Genomic DNA, 17,652 nt, shown 5'->3' with positions numbered 1-17,652 from the left:
AACAAGCATTGGCATAGCCAATAGGTCTCGCCTTTGGGGCCTTTTAAGTATTTAGTTATGCAGCACAATATCCTTGGTGCAACAACATCAACTGTTGCATGGCTAAACACTTATAAGGTCCCAAAGACGAGACCTATTGGCTATGCCAATGCTTGTTTGTTGACTGCCATCATTAAGTACTAAAAACCATAGATAGATAGATAGATAGATAGATAGATAGATAGATAGATAGGTAGATAGATAGATAGATACTACTAACACAGGCACAAACAGAAACGTGCGCCTAGATAGAGAGGAATATGGGACAACATTGATATACTTCAACTATTAGCATACACGCACAAACACGCAGCACCTATCTATAGAGATGTAGAGAAGACTGAAATATTCACAGTCCGGCTAGAGGAAAGGAGAAGAAGAATGAGCAAAGCAGGAGGATACAGAGGTAGAGGAAGAGAAGGGAGAAAAAGAGTGCAGTAGAGAAAAGGAAAGACAAATAAAGAGGGAGTAGAAAGGAGGAGGAACTAGAAAAAGAAAATGGGAGTTAAAAAGAAGAGAAAGATAGAGAAAAAGAACAAGGGGAAATAAAATAAAAGGGTGCAAGAGATAGAAAGATAAAAAGAGGAGAGAGGAGAACAAGGAGAAAAAAGAGGACTGCGAAAGGTTAAAGAGGAAGATAAATTAAAAGGATGGAAAAGAAAAACGAGAGAGAGAGCGAGAGAGACTGAAAGAGAAAGAAAAAAGTGAAGTAGTGACAATTATGCAGAGAGGAAGAGATGGGAAGGGAGAAGAAATAGAGAGAATATGAACAGATTGCGGGAGGAAAAATGAGAAGGGGAGGAAAGAGAGGGAAAGAAAGGAAGAATAAATCAAAGAAAGAAACACTAGATAAAATGATTGAGAGTAAGACAAAAAGAACGTGTGAATCCAGGTATTCCAAAGAGTGAGTACCACACTTCTATATTTCTGTTTAAAGCACTGACTGGGGCTCACCACATGTTCTCATTTTTTAGGTCTCGTGAGCCAAAGGCTCAAAGAGACATTTTATATGTGGGCTTCTCAAAGTGCTGCCGTGGCTTAAAGCTACAGTGCACGTGAACGTGCACGCGCGCAGCGCCATGTGTCTTTCCTCCGTAGCGATCGTAATCACGATCACTTTCACTTTCGTGGGCTCCTCTGTTGCTGACATTCCCCCCTCCCTTCTCGCCCAGCCCTTCTTGTTATTTCTTGCTTTAACTACTAGATGACAGCCGTCCTTCAGTATTTGCCAACGTTTGCAGAAGTATTTTCTCTTGTTAATGCCGATTTCTTATTTTTTTAAATTTGATAAGCTTACAAAATAGCTGTATGGTGACCACCTTCCTCCAATTCACTACGCTAGTGTTTACCTGGACTTTTGCGTGACACAATAGAACGTACTGGATGTCGTAGGCTTGTTTTGCTTTTATATACCTAATTAGATTAACATCCCCGAAATCAGTGATTTGTAAATGGGAAGTTTAGGACTGGATATCGTTCGTGTCTGTAATGACCCGGAGTGAGGCCATCACCCTTATAGTATGTTAATTTTGCAATGGGAAGGACAGGCTGTTTGGTTGGAGGGGTTCTTTATGTACGAAGTCCATTAAGACGTCATTATGGTATTTGTTGAGGTTTAGGGCTGCCTATTGTTACAGTTTTGATTTTTTTTTTAAACATTTAGACCGGGTAATGTTACCCTGCATGTGCAGGGATTGAGTATTGTTTGTACAAGCTGCCGCTTGGACGTGTTTACTTCCGGTTTGTAATGTTTAGATGTTTGTCTGCCGGGCTAAATGCTAATGTTTCAGTGTTATGACTCAGCCAGAACACTCGCATTAAGCAGTGGTGTAATCGTGAGTGTTGATGCCGGTCTCTAAGGACATATTTTTCCTTCTCCGAAGCTTACTTTGGTGTTGTACACGCAGACATCCTCTTCTTTTCATGATCATGTATTTAGTCTTTCCCCGGTGTAGGAACAGTACATAACTTTGTTGCTAGTAATATATTCATGTGCTCTTCATTGTTCCTATATGGTTTTTGCAGGCATTTTCCCCCCACTTTTTATGGTGACTAAGCATTCTTTCCAACGGTAAACACAACCACTAATAGTGTTTATGAACGTCATGTGGCGTGTTGGCAGTGCAGAGCACCTGAGAAGGACGAAGTCCTGTGGTGTCAAAGAGCTCGTGTCATGCCATGTGGCAGTAGACCCCTTTGTGTAGTAAAGGTGCTCCGTTTTAAGTGGGTTTGTCCGCATTATTGTGCTAGAGGGTGGTGTTTCAAACTCTCCTACTAATTGCAGTACACTGCACATGTCTGCAGGGTCTTATGTTCATACTTTGTGTACAGGTGTGGTAGATGTCATACTGGTGTGTGTGGAGTAGCCCTGTATACCATAGGTAGGAAGGGTGTGGAAGTAGGAGTCGAGATGCTGGAAAATTCTATTGTCTCTACTAAAATGGCTGCAGCAGGTACGTAATGCTTTGGACAGATGTATTTCCGAAATCGCCTTAAATCCATTCTACCCTTCCATCATTCCTTTATGTAAGGCTAACCTTCAACCTGAACGGCCTTTCCATTTTTGTACTTGGTGCTTACATGGAAGGAGCCCCAACCCATGGGGTGTCCACTTTGATACTTACCACTGCACTTTATTTTCCTAGGTGCCCGAGGCACAGCTGGAGCAGATTCACAGGCCAGCGACGATGACGAGTTTGTCAGTGAGGTGCAGAGCCACTACAGCAGCAACCGTGAAACAGCAAGTGTTGCGGAGGAAGGAACCGGTGAGTAGGCAGTGTGATCTTTCTAGTATAATTGTCAGTCATTTCTCTACATTAGCCGAGCCAAACCCCCTCCTAGCCAATAGATCTCGCTTTTGGGACCTTATAAGTATTTAGTTATGCAGCACAATATCCTTGATGCAACAACATCAACTGTTGCATGGCTAAACACTTATAAGGTCCCAAAAGTGAGACCTATTGGCTTTGCCAATGCTTGTTATTTTTGTATGTTTTTCTTAACTTATGGGTTGGGCGCTTCTTGGATTGTTGCTGTGAGGTGAATTGTAGGGCATCATTGGTGGTGTAATGTACAACTTAAAATATGAGTATATTTTAAATCTGCAATTATTGCGCGCACATTACATTTGCAGACTGCATGTGTAGTTGCGAAATGAGTGTTTCTAAACCCAGCCCCTTGGTGGAGAACATTCCCGTTTTGCCTGTGTGTTGGTAGCAGCACAGAGGAGGGACTCAGTCTGTGACTGCTGAGGGGCGGGGAATGAAGCAACGAGGCCCTGCATCCTCCCCATCGAGGTCTTCTTTCTTCCAAATATGGTGTAAAGCTTTTCAGGGAGGAGTGCTCGAAGTTAGCTTCCTGAAGTTGGAATTTGGTGGATGCTTATGGGTCATGCAACTAAAGGAAGGAGGTAGTCTTGGGGTGCTACTTGTAATGATCGACTGATGCATGCTTGTTGATTTCGTGGTGGACCTCGGGTAAAAGTAGGACTAGAACAAAACTACGACCAGTCCAAGAGGGAATATACAGTTGTATTTCTGTCCTATCCTCCTCCTCGACTTATTCCAATCTGTCCTGTACTTTCCTACCTTACGACCTATTACTTCATAAAAATATAGCCAGCAATGGGGGACCCAACCGAAAATGTACTCTATACTATTTTTATACCATGTTAGACCAACGGCGGTGAACCCGGATAACAAATTTATGTATGGATAAAAACTTATAAAAAAATTAATAAAATAAAAAAATAAGAAACCTTTTAAGGTTCAAAAAGGAAATTCAAGTTTGTTGAAGGATGGTGGAATAGAGGTTCTGCAATCAAAATAAAGCTGTATCAAATAGAAATAATTGATAAAGGGAAGCATGATGGAAATAAAAAAGAAACAGTCAGACATTGTGGGATTTTTTTGTGTGGATTGTTCTAGAATGAGAAAGGGAGACTTTGAAACCAATTCCTTTCCCACTGATGTTATTAGTAATGTTAGTTGCGAACAAGTCTCGGAGTATACTGCTGGAGGATGTTGTGTGAGTAGTTGTATTAGCCATGCTGATGTGCAGATATAAAACAGCAGAAAAGAGTGTTCAACTATCTCAGAGGTTTCAAGATTTTGTAATGTGATAGTTTCTTTATTATTTGTATCCCTGTTTTACCACATATATGCCTGGTTTTGATTTATTATTTTTGTCCATGTTCGTTTGAGGAAAGGGAGATATTGTATTATGTGTTAGTTATTATTTTTCTTGCACGTTCTCTTTTGGGGGTTTTACTATGTATTACTATAGCGCATGGAGATTATGAGGTTTCACTGTTTCCTGGGTTTGCGCACCTTGATATTGAAGTCCCCTCGGTTGTATATCTCTGTGCATTCTTTGTGGGCTTTTCTTTCGGATTAAAGTCTTAAACATTACTTTGTCTACCGTGCATGTTTGCCACAAGAAAGTTGTAGTACTATTGTATAGTTGCAGGGCAAGACGATTTAAGAGCTGTGTGAAACACCAAACATTAGAAGTGTAAACACAAGAGAATATGCTTGCCTGATAGTTGTTATGGTATTCGGTGTGTAAAGTGGCGTGACATGCTTGGTGGAAATAGCAACATTGTATACAATCTGTGCTCCCTATTAGGTGTGTGTATCATCCTGACACTCTGTACCTCCTTCCGGTGAACTCCCGAATACTTGACTAGAATATTCTAGGAATGATACTATGAACTAGTTGAAAATATGGAAGAAGGCTAAGTTGAAAGTCGATAGTCAGTTAAAGCAAAGCACTACACATGAGGGCGCGTCCGTCACGAGCAGTGAAAACAAATGTAAACATTCTAAATATCAGAAGACCCTGAATGAAATTATATATACACAACAGAAGGAATAGTGTGACTGCATTGTCCATAATGGAGAAATTTAAATGGTAAAATATCTCCAGCTGTTTGCGCACTTTTTGCAGCAGCTCTGCCAGGCTTCTGCTTCTCAAACCATACTTCTGCGGTTTGTTTAAAGCCCTGACCTAGCTGTAGCACGTGAATGAATGTAAGGTAGGGGGAGGGAGGAAGAGCAGAGATAATGTCGTGGAGGAGCGGGGGAAGAGACACAAGAATGAAAGTGAAATCAGCGCTGCGCTCGTGAAACGGGTGCAGCGCTAAGTTGAAAGACGACAGTCAGTTGAAGCAAAGCACCTCACAGGAGGGAGCGCCGGCACGAGCAGTGAAAACAAATGTAAACATTCTAAATATCAGAAGACCCTGAATGCAATGATACATACACAACAAAAGGAATAGTGTGACTGCATTGTCCATAATAGAGAATTTAAAAGGTAAAACACCTCCAGCTGTTTGCACGCTTTTTGCAGCAGCTCTGCCAGGCTTCTCCTTGTCAAACCAAATCAGCGCTGCTCCCGCCAGGTGTCTGCAGACGAGGTACAGCTGACAGGCCACGCTGGAATCCTGCGCCGCTGCGTGCACGTGCATACGGGAACCTGGAAGCGCTATGAGGAAGTGACGAGGGGTCGAGCAACAGACGACGAGTCCAGTCCGGGTGGGTGGGGCCTAAGGGAGACAGGACGGTCACCAACCCCACTTCCAAAAGAAAACCGACATTAGATCTGGCAAGCGAGCGGCGCATGCGCTGCGTCGCTAGGCGAGACCTAAAAAGGCTTTAAACCTTTGCTCTTTCTGGGATTCTTTTCTACTGACAACTAGTGCTTGGATACCATCTGTGGGTTTACTTTATACAAAAATGCCATATGTATAAAATAAGAACAGCCATTGTTATATAAAGAACTCTTAACTAATGAGAGGATCTCAGTGCTGCCTACAGTTTCCTCTTTCCTGCTCTATCTCTGAAGACAGTTAAATGTATCTAGTAATTTTCTATGCCGCTTGCGGTACCTACCAATTGTTGTTACTCTTGTGCATACTCCTGACGCACAACTTACCCACAAAGATAAACTCTACTTAATGCAGTAAACATCCTAAAAGCAATGATGGTTGAAAAATAGGCAACTGTTTGGGCATTTATCAAACACATTTTGGATAATTACGGCACAATAATAGTCTCACAAAAAAAAAAAGATTTGGGGAAAAGGGTAGCATTTTGTGAACAAATAAGGAATAGTTTTGCAAATAGCACTTGGCGCCAAATGGAGAATCACTGCTACCCTGGGGAGGAATTGTTGAAACTAAAGGACAACTGGACTGACTGCAATGACTCAATTGCTGTGAAACAATAAATGTTCGGTGTAGGTGACTTTCGCATAGGCAGTATTTTCTATGATAGCTGTGAAACTATATGTATCAAAGGGCAAATCTCAACAATCTGACGCATACAGGCTTGGGGTGTGTGAGGAAATTAGGTAAATAAACAATTCTTTATGTCACAGTGATCCTGGCCATATCTCTTAAAATGTACAATGCTCATCGGAATCATATGTGTAATGTTGTTGTGCACACATTCATAAAACATGGTATAATTTGACAGATGTCTGAAAGTGAGACCCACAGAAAGGAAGAATTCTTATTTAATGTACCTTTTGTCTGATATTTACTATAGACCTTGTCTGCACAGTTAAAAGAACTGCAGCCCCCTTGGGACACTGTTTCTCAAAATTTTGGACAGTGAACTTCAATTGTGTGGGAACATTTTTGTGGGTAAAGCAATATGTGCTCTGTATGAGGGTTTTGAATATTATGTTTTCACTCTGTTTTTGCTATTTCTTTAGTTATTTGTGGCTTCACCTTTCGTTTTCTTTTACTTGAGAATACTGTTTTATGAATTCTTATATATAAGGGGGACCACCAAGGGTATGCAGAGGCATAAAAAGTTATTTAATGTTTGCTTTATTGACAAACTCGTAAGTATGCTAACATGAAAACATGAGTCCATTAGTCAGGTAAGGTGTCTGAAAAATATGTGCGGCCTGGGACCCAGCAATCTTAGCCAATCATTCTCTCAATAAACCAATACTGTGTTGAAAACACAAATGGCAGTCATTCATTTAAACATACAGGGCCTCATGTAGGTAGCTAAATACCGGTCGGTAACGGCCGAAATTCGGTAAATATCCCGTTACCGACTGGTATTTAGCTATTTGGGATGTAGGAGGCATAATTCAGGATTCGGTAAATTACCGAATCGGTAAAATACCGATTCGGTAAATACCGAATCCTGAATGTAGGGAGCACTCTAAAGAGTGCAAATTAGAATTAAGAATTCGTTATTTACCACCAAATACAGGTTGGTGATAAATAACGAGTACCTTGCAAAACGCAATATTTTGCAGATGTAAGAGTGCCATGTGGCAGACATACATGCCCTTAGGGAATGTATGTGTGCCACATGTGCACACATGCAAGAATCAGGGGTGCAACAGGGTGTCAATGTGACACCCTGCCACCCTTGTATATGCTCCCCCCATTACCGAATCGGTATTTACCGAATCGGTAATGGTGACTGGCTTCCCATTGATTCCTATGGGCCTCCAGGCCCATAGGAATCAATGGGAAGGTATGCCCCATTTCCGAATCGGTAAATACCAATTCATAATTACCGAATTTTTCCGAATCGGTAAAATTTACCGATTCATTACCTACATCACATTTACCGATTCATAAATACCGAATCGGTAAAATTCGGTATTTATGAATCGGTAAATGTGTTGCTACCTACATATGGCCCACAATGTCGAGAAGCGTCCACCTGAAACTGGCTCTTGGCATTGCTCATATTTAGAGGGCTCTATGTTTCCTGATGGCTACACTTTAAATCTGTCACTTAAAATGGGAGGAGCGAGTAGAGAGAACACACGTGGAGTTCCACGTTCATGATTGCGTAGGAGGGTCGATTAACATCTATTTAGAGCTTGAGAGCAATGTAGCATTTTTGCAAACAACGAGGGAGAACTAAAACGCAATACGCTTCATATCAGGTATGCAGGGGGAACCGGCGCATTGGTTGAATACGATAATGGGTGAAGTTGTTTTAGGAAGAAGTGATTTAGTTTAAGCTACGCAGTAAAGGGGATTTAGGTTTATATAGTATGAGTTAGTTTTTGCAGTGACAACGAGCACAGGTTTAGAGAGTAGGAATTGGGTTAATGTGCATTCGTGGAGAAATCGAAAGGGATAAATTTAACACGGGCACGTAGGTAATTTATACATTGTGAACACGGGGGTTGTTAATGCAATGTTACTGATACACACACGTTTTTAATTCGCAGATACTCCTGATGAAGGTTATACAAACCGAAATGCATTGAGTTTGATGTGTATTGAAACAGATGGAGGACATGAAAATTCTATGATTGTTCACTTATAGGCCTGGATGGGCAATATGTAGAACACAAATATGCTGAAAGTAAACTAATGAATTTTGTATACTCTTTGACGTGTTGAAAAATAAGGATAAATATGAAAAATAAAGCAAATAAAATGGATAAACTACGGATTACTCTGGTGGAAGTGTACTAATTTGAAGTACTAAGTGCATAAGGCTGTGCAGCCGGATCGTGACCCACTCCACTGTAGGCCACTAACTTTCAATACACTTTAAATCTGGCATTTAAATATTACAGCGCCCCAAGCCCAAGCAGATCATGAAAAGGCACACTCACAAAGGAAGGGGTGGGGTGTTTATTGTCACCAGTAACCTCAAACCAATGAAACAGATGGGCTCGCTGTGTGTGCAGACAACTGCTGGGGGGGCGGGTGGGGTGGACTGAGGGTGGCAGCCAGTCGGCACCAATTCCTTACCTTCACAAAGGGGAAGGCTGGCCCCGGTTTCAGAGGCTCCTGCTCGTGCTCCTCCTGGTACTTGACGTATTTTTCCACCCCCTCATCCTCATACAGTTTCCTCTCCTCCACCATGTCGAACAGAGCCCTGGAGGAGACGGCGATGGTGACTGCATGCTTCGGCTTGGGCTGAGGAGGGAAGGGACAGCATTAGCAGAGGCAGCAGAGACTCCACGTTCAGGCTGTGCACACCATATGACGTCAGACACTGGCGTTCTAGCACCTCCTGCGAGACGACGCTTCCTTTCACTGCCACTGACAGCCTTTCCGGACACCGTACTTTGCAACTCTGTGACCCTTTACTCATGCAATCCCTCCCTCTCATCCGGCTCTCCCTGACACCCATTAACATTCAAATATGCCCTACCCAACCTGATATTTCACTGCACCTCCAACGCCTTGACAAGTGTCACTCGAGTGTCTGACTAATGTATTTACTATAAGTACCCTGCGTAATTGGTAGAGACCGAACAGTAATGCCAAAAGAGTCAATCTGGATCCTGATTGGTTAACCTCACAAGTGCTGCACAACACGGCCCACCCATCATGGAACTGGCTGTTTTCTGTGGTGCAAATGTCATGCGAGGTGACAGAAGAAGCAACTAGCAGGGTGCACAAGCCCCAGTGTATTGGCAAGGAACCCACAGTTAAGTCTTGTTGTATTTGGGGCTACTGTGGGCCTGGCAATTACTCATGAATCACTCGCCCTGTTGGCCCATCTGGCTTGGGAGATCTGAAGGCGGTCCAAGAGCACCTGCAGCACAGGCTACATTGAGTCACATCTCACATTTGGGGCAGGAGCACCCACACCCACCTGCTCAAGCCAAGGCACTCAGAGGCCTGTTCATGGCTAACCTCACTGGCAGCATAGGAGACAATGCACTACCACCTCTTCCGCTGGTCACTGCGGCCCTTGCTTGGCACTGCTACTTGCTAGAAAACGAAGTCTGGGCAGTGAACTCTGCTCCGCTCGCGGAGTTTGCAGAGATTTCTAAACTTTGTGTTACACGGAGCTCGCGGAGCTCTGAAAAAGAAAAAAAACGGGTAGCGGTACAGAGTTTTTTCCCACGCTCACATTCGTAAACGTCAAGTTGGCAAGCACGAGCGAGGAAACTCCACCTCCAGAAAGATTTTTCCTCGCTCGCGATCGTCAACATCAAGTTGGCGAGCGCGAGTGTGGAAAATCAACCTCCCGGCGAGATTACTCAACGCAGGTGGTCAGATCTCATTGCAAATGGTCGCGTATGCTCGCGACCGCTCACGTTGAGAAACTGTCTGTTCGCGTTGAGAAAGCTGCCGCTCGAATAAAAATCTACTCAAGCGGCAGAAAGGAAGCAGCGCCCGCTAGCGCTGTGCATGGTGCCATTCGCGATGATTGCACAGTGCAGACAAGCACCTGGCAACCAACGCAGTCTGCCACTTGCGGAGCGCCGCGTAGTGTGGGGGAGGTTTTTTTGCACTTCGCGGAGTTCTGGGTAGCAGAACTCCGCAAACTCCGCCCAGGCTTATAAAGAAAACAGTACCTAGGAGAAGTCCTGGCTGCCTGCTGTTTGCTATGTGTGTTTGCCAGCACCGCAAACTCAAATCAAAAATGCCTTTGTGAATTTGACCTGAAGTGTGCAACTTCCTGTTAGTAAACGTTCAAAGAAGAAACCATGTGCTTTCTATTTGTACTACTTGTATATTGATACTCCCATCTTAGATGTTTGAAGGCCAAGTAATACACCCTTTAAAGATTATTTTAAATAATACTACCGGAGTACTACTTCCCACACTCATAAATATATTTGTGAATTGGCCCAATACTTAACAAACACCAGGCCTATGTTCCATATCCAACCTGTTTCCGAGAATTGCTGTAACACTAAGGAATAATCTACTGGAATGCTAGCTACTTCAGGCCAATAAGAGGTGACAGCAGAATTCTGTTTGAGAGAGCTGATGTCATGATATTCACCTACATTAAGACAGTTCAGTGGTCTGAGCAGCTGCTGCACGCCTGCCTATAACCTGGAGCACTGAGGTTCAATTATTGGCAGGGACTAGTCTGCCTCTTATCCACTTCTGGTCAATAAAATGATCACTATTGATAATGCGATGGAACTGGAAAATGGATCGCCCAGTCCTAAGCATTCCTCTGTTTCATCATTAATGCTCAGCACTGGCACATCCATTTGTCAGAAAATATACTCTGTGAGCTGTAGACTTGCTTAAAAACATTGTAATAAAGTGGCAGATTTCCTTGGGCCACTTACCATACATTTGTGATAATTTACAATACTTGGACTTCTGTCAAGACCCCTTTGCATTATGGGATAGATACCTTAAGGACATACCTGAGGCATTAGATTGCTCAGATGGGGAAAATTTCTGATGTTCATCTTATTGCATAGATTTTACTGCTTTATAATGCACATCTGTCATAGAGAGCCATTAGCATGAACAACTGGATTCTAAATCCAGTAATTCACTGCTATGCCGTAGCAGCGATGAGTAGCAGATGTTGCTACATCATAAAGGAATTCCAGGCTGCTCTGGCTGGCCCCTCTGAATTCCCTTGTGAGCAGCTTCTAGAGGAGAGGTAGGGCACAGAGATTGATGGGAGTGGGTGGCAGGGCACCATGTAATTTTAGGTTGAGCCTAGGCAGCGCATGCGCTGCTCTGCGAGCCATGCTGTATTGGAGTATATACTTGAAGCCCCAACCACTCTCCGCCCATATTTGTCATTGGCTTGTGTCATTGTCCTTTGTAAATGCTGGCTTCTGATTTGTTATTAGGCTTGGTAGTCCCTCCTTAGTACCACCTTGTCATCATTTGTTACCTCCCGTGAGGACTGGTCCTTTTACTTCGGTTGATACATGGTATGTCTCATTTAGCCTGCAAGCACTACTTTATTTAATTATTTTGTCCTGCAGACGCGTCATGCTTTCCTCGCAAGGCACCTTCAGGTTCCAGAATGGCAGCCGCTCATGTCTTGTTATGCACTGCTGCCAAAATTAACACAAACTCACGAATGGCGCCTGCTGCTCACAGTACCTCATCTCCGTCCTGCCCATGTTGTTCATGCTTACATTTCATGTGCTTGACTTAATTATGTTTTTAGCAGCAGTCCACTCCGCCCCCAGGGCTTGGACAAGCTGCAATGCTAGCCTCATTATCTCCCCACCCAGTCCATGCATAAATGTGGCAGCCGTCCGCTTTTTTGGGATTCGGCATACCAGCACGGCAGCTGCCTCCTCTCCCCTCCCCCCACCCCAACTGCTTTGTATTTGAAGCCATTATGAAAGTTAGGAGAAAAAAATATATAATTATGCGCTGCTATAATTAAGACGTTCACTACTAACGTCTTAATTGCAGCAGTGCATGGCTATAGTTTTATTTTCTCCTAACTTTCACTTGTCATGATACGTGCTGCATAGTTGCATAGGGCGCAGATGTAGCATTTGTAATGCAATAGGCATCACATTTACGAGAGTTTAAGCTATTGGCATTGTAAGTGACAATGTCTTTAATTTACCTGTTTTACAAAAAATGCATTGTCATTTAAAATGCCAAGAGCTGAAACCCTCGCAAAAGCGAGACCTATTGCATTGCACATGCTTGTTTTTAATTGGGACAGGAAGGAGAGGTCGTGTTATGTATAGCAGCGGCAGCTCCTCCGCGATGGCGGAGGAGAGTCGCCCCACTGGCTCAGAGCCAGCAGCTGAAAAATAAAACGATATCTTATCGTTATTTTTCAGCTGCTGGCTGAGCCAGCGTGTGTAGGGAGGGGCCGGGGCATGGGAGGGAGGAGGAATGGACTGCTAACTGAACTTCTAAGTGCGCATGTCTGTTTGACCGGCCATCTAAGGCCGCCCAAACAGACATGCGCTCTTAGTTTTCTCTAACCCAGATGAAACGGCACAGACTCAGCCTGAGCAGAGCATCAAAGCAGCCCGCTCAGGAAAACCCTGGCGCTGCTCTCAAAGTGTAAGAGCAGCAACTGGATGGGATGGGCAGTCTGTCCCAGGGGCTGCTGGGAGCAGCAGGAGAACGGGGCAGCACCAAAGCGCAAGGCGGCCGCAGGATCAGGTAAGTTTTCTTTTCATTCAACCCTATCCACCCCCTCACCCCAGCTGCCGCTGCTGCTTCCCTGTCACCCCTGCCGCTGACCCACCACTGCTTTGGCAGCAGCCATGACTGATGTATAGCTCCCCCATCCCTCCTCTGCCTGCATGTAGCAAGCAAAGGCAGATGATTCTGTGGGCCGTACATAACATAGAATTACAGCAGATAGATAACAGTAAATTCAAGGGACGTTTTTCACCTCCGGGCTCTGAGTGCAAACTGCTACCCATCTATAATTCGATAAGTTCAATTCGCGATGAAGTATCACTCAAAGGCTACTAGGTGAATCACAAAAAATAAGGTACACTGAAAACATTAATAGGAAAAGTGAAACTGTGGCAGCTGTCTTCGGAGCTCATGCACACTGAAGCATGGAAATGAAGGCCAACTGAAACCTTGGAAGCAGAGTCTTCAATGTGCTCAAACTCAAACCTTCAAAGCCACGCAAGCTTTGGTGTTGCCCCCTCCCAAAGCCCCCGCCCCTTCACTACTCAGTCTCTCACCCTATGACATCTCCCCACCACTCTTATCTATCTACGACACAAAAGACTTTAAGTACACTCTCTTCCAACACCCGTTCCCGCATCCCTCCGCCCTCACTACCCCCCTCATGCCACCCCACCTCCTCTCTCTACCACATATACCGCTCTTATTTATGCATTTTTTCTTCCCCGCACTCACGGGCCGGGGCTTCTTCTTGGTGCCCATGCTCTCGTAGAAGGCTTTCGCTGCCTGCCAGTCCATCTCTCCCTCGGAGGCGACATGCTTGAGGCCCGGTGCGCTGTCCTTCTGGCCCGGCACCTCCAGGAAGCCGGAGGAGCCGGCCGAGGGGGTGGTGCTGTCGGCGACGGACGACTTCGGTCCCAGCGCGGAGGAGCTCATGGTGCAGCTGGAGTAGAATGGAACTGTGCGAGGCGCTACGATCCCCGGCTCAGTCAGAGGCGCTGCGGTCGGGGTGTGACCTGACACGGTCTGGGAGGATTGCGGAAGCAGGGCTGGCTCTGGCAGGGCGTTGCCGGGGATGTGCCCAGAAGCGCCCGGGGTATTTCTGCTTCTGTAGTCCGATACTTGTTAGACAGGAAGAGGCTGAACCGGGCAGGCAGATCTCCGCAAACAGTGAGAGGCGTCGCGGCGGCCGCGGCCTCCCAGCGACACGGCCAGAGGTGCAGCTGCTCACATCACAATGAATCGGGCGTTCTCCCGAGGGCCCCACTCCCTCGCCTGGCTGTAGTAGTCACTACTGTCTCTGTGACGTTGTAGTATTTACATAACAGAAGGTTGCCTACACGGTAGCCCCGTCTGCGTATAACTCGTTCATTTAAAAGAACAACGTTCTTTATTTTCAGTACCGAAGTCCATTTTTCTTACATAATGTTAATTTTTACATGGTGTCTGACCCACGTAATCTCACACGTTTAGCTGTTTTGGCAAAATTCGAGCCGAATCACACTTGCCAAAAATGTATTCATTTCATGCAAAGGATAACAATGTAAATGAGATATACGTGTTCGGGAAATCCCGATTACAAACATTTGCAAAAGGAGCAGGATATAAATATATGTTTAAAAATATAGGAGAAAGCAGCTAGGTTATACGTGAGTGCACAGCCTGGACCTGTCACCATACAGTAGTGAGAGTATTGCCCACCTCAAATGGCCAGCTGCTTAAACGACCACAAATAAGACATAAGTTCAAAAAGATATGAGAGGCAACACAAAACTGAGTATAATGTGTTAATACAGTTGCGAATTGATTGCTGAGTCCACACGAAAATTGAAGGATTCAGATGTTCTTTATTCCCAAAGGTGATACAGCCATATTCACAGCCAACGCGTTTCGCCCAGACAAGGGCTTTTTCAAGGCTGTTAAGGAATCATACAAAGATATGGAATGTGTCCTTAATTTGTACTTATAAAACTTCACTAACAATGATAGTGGAAAGAGAGAAAAAGGAAGAAAAAACGTTTTAGTAAAGATAAAAATAGTAGAAAAAAGTAAAGGAGAAGAAAGAAAAAGATCAAGTAACGGCGAAGAGGGAAGAGTCAGCAAAATGTGTTCAAAACCAGTGAGGAATAGACCGTGAAGAAAACGAACATATCACATTACGGATAAGTGACTGAATTAACCATGTGACCTAACAAAAAGTGAGAAGAAAAAGCACATAAGCAGAAGAAACAAATACCCTAAGGGAAACACCGAGTATATGTCCATAAGGTGAACGCATGACTGATGCCAAAAAAAAACCAAGTGTGTTGTGAAGGAAATAAAAGACTAAGACTAGATCGTTTGAGCTAAAAAAACAGTCGCTTACCACGAATTGTGAAACATTGATGCACGAAATTATTTTCAAAAGTATTGGGAAGGTAATTAACTGTGGATAGATTCTGTAATTAATAAAAGCACGAATGAGTAATATTCCAAAATAACAAAAGTAACCAATATCCTCTAAGGCGCAATAACACAAGAATACCCACTCACCTTGCTAGAACATAGCATGTGAGCAATAGGAAAGCGTCAGGCGAGGTGCATCAAAGATTATGATTCTCAAGAAATCTTGGTAATTCAATTCTGTTAGGAAAAATAGAGTAACAGTACAGTATAACCAAACAATAAACTATATGTAAGTAGCTAGTCGCAAGTACATAAAACAGCTCACATAATCCCAAAGAGAACATAACAGTACCCTGCCTGTAAGTCCGCCAACCAAGTGAAACGCGTCGCAGCATGTTACAAAGGCACAGCCAAATAGTTGTATCAAGTGGGCTTTAATATCGTGGGGGCGACATTTAACGTTCATGGAGTCCAACAATATCACGAATGATCAAGCCTCAATAGTAGAGTACGCCAATGAAGAAGGCTGGCCCGTACGTTTCTAACGCCTCCAATATTCCAGCATGTAACGTGATCCGTAGAATGCAGCAAGGAGAAATAATGTCCATAGTACCGCTAATCCCTAAGTCCTACAGCGTAAGGCATAAGCGCCGCAAAGTGCTAACAAAACATAAAACCGTAATGTAGTTCTGCCGTGAGTGCGTTGCCAAAGAAAATGTGAAACTAATTTCTAATCGTACCGAATCCAAAAGCCCGACATATTCGTATCTCAACCATACACTTACTTCAAGTGTTCGATTTTAAGGACTGTCCAAAGGAGGTCTGTAGCGCCGAAGTTGCCGTCGTGTCGGAACGGTTACCTAAGTGAATGGAACGCCAGTAAAGTTATACCATGGCGCCAAACAAAGTACATCCGGTACGTGCTGAACGGAGAGAGTACACTAGAACGTGTCCGTAGTCGGAGTGCTCCATCTTGGAGAAGTTCCGGTGTGTGAACAATACGATGCAGATTCCGCATCCTATGTATCAAAAGCTCTAGGAAGACAGTAATACTCCATCTTGGAGTAGTTCCGGTATGTGGACAATGTAACACTACTTACGCATCTGATGTTTCAGAACTCTAATGAGAAGGTGATAATAAATAATATGGTAACGAATAAAGTAACAGATATTAGACTAGTAAAAAAGCAATCAGCAAATTAATGCTACCGCAGCTGACAGCAAACAATTATGTCAAAATCCTATTAGGAATTACAAATGTTAAGTACCGATGTACGAGCAGAAAGGTATCGTTTCAGCAACAAATACAATAATGACATTGGCGAAACAATAGTACATCATGCCAAAGTAAAAAATAAAATGTACCGGAGTCATGTTAAAACATTTTTTTTAGGGCATCCAAAAAGGGTAAAGAATGAGAAAAGGTCGGGAAAGTGGATGCGGCTTCTCGTAGGGCAGTGAGTGCATTTAAGAAAAAAGGCACAGGATAAGCGACTGAAAATGAGTATTAAAAAAGGGGCCATAGTATGACCCATAGATGTACATGATAAGATAAATACCAAACATGTACAGAAAAACACAACGTAAACTATCGTCTGTCGCAAGACTTGGACTTTATCCAACATCAGGAAGGATAAAGGACAGGAAAGATCTGGGAACGAGGGGAGTACGTGACTGAAGCAAAACCATGCCTGTATTCAATAAAGTGTTGAATAAAAAAACAACATGTATTAAGTAACAGTTCAGAGTCGATGATTTGCTCACGTATGTAGTCTCATAACATGAAAACAGACATTGTACCCCGTAGTGCAAATAGGGCTAATGATCATGCAGAAAACTAATAAAGTGCACCAGGCCAGTCAAGTAGTAAAGTCAAAATAGCGCAGAATGGAACAATGTTGACAGACAGGGTGTGAGTGTAATGATTCGCTGCGTGTCATACATGGACAACACACCCTAGTAGGCTCCATTATAATTATTGTGCACAAAGGCTTTTGGATTCGGTACGATTAGAAATTAGTTTCACATTTTCTTTGGCAACGCGCTCACGGCAGAACTACATTACGGTTTTATGTTTTGTTAGCACTTTGCGGCGCTTATGCCTTACGCTGTAGGACTTAGGGATTAGCGGTACTATGGACATTATTTCTCCTTGCCGCATTCTACGGATCACGTTACATGCTGGAATATTGGAGGCGTTAGAAATGTACGGGCCAGCCTTCTTCATTGGCGTACTCTACTATTGAGGCTTGATCATTCGTCATATTGTTGGACTCCGTGAACGTTAAATGTCGCCCCCACGATATTAAAGCCCACTTGATACAACTATTTGGCTGTGCCTTTGTAACATGCTGTGACGCGTTTCACTTTGTTGGCGGACTTACAGGCAG

At 43.8% G+C, this 17,652-nt stretch overlaps 1 protein-coding gene across 1 annotated transcript in view; it reads right to left on the bottom strand.

Annotated features, from left to right (window-relative positions):
• Nucleotides 1–14,196, bottom strand: part of NT5C1B (5'-nucleotidase, cytosolic IB) — a 103,055-nt gene extending 88,859 nt beyond the window's left edge. Inside the window, exons 1-2 of the mRNA XM_085610638.1 lie at nucleotides 13,613–14,196; nucleotides 8,786–8,953 (exon numbers count right to left, since the gene is read on the bottom strand). Coding sequence (XP_085466764.1) covers nucleotides 8,786–8,953; nucleotides 13,613–13,813 — 369 coding nt within the window. The 5' untranslated portion in view covers nucleotides 13,814–14,196. The remainder of the gene's footprint in view (nucleotides 1–8,785; nucleotides 8,954–13,612) is intronic.
• Between the last annotated feature and the right edge of the window lie 3,456 nt (nucleotides 14,197–17,652).

Source organism: Triturus cristatus, chromosome 6, assembly GCF_964204655.1.
Source record: "Triturus cristatus chromosome 6, aTriCri1.1, whole genome shotgun sequence".
Taxonomy (NCBI): domain Eukaryota; kingdom Metazoa; phylum Chordata; class Amphibia; order Caudata; family Salamandridae; genus Triturus; species Triturus cristatus.
Note: the sequence above shows the minus strand (reverse complement) of the source record. Positions and strands in the feature narration are given on the sequence as shown.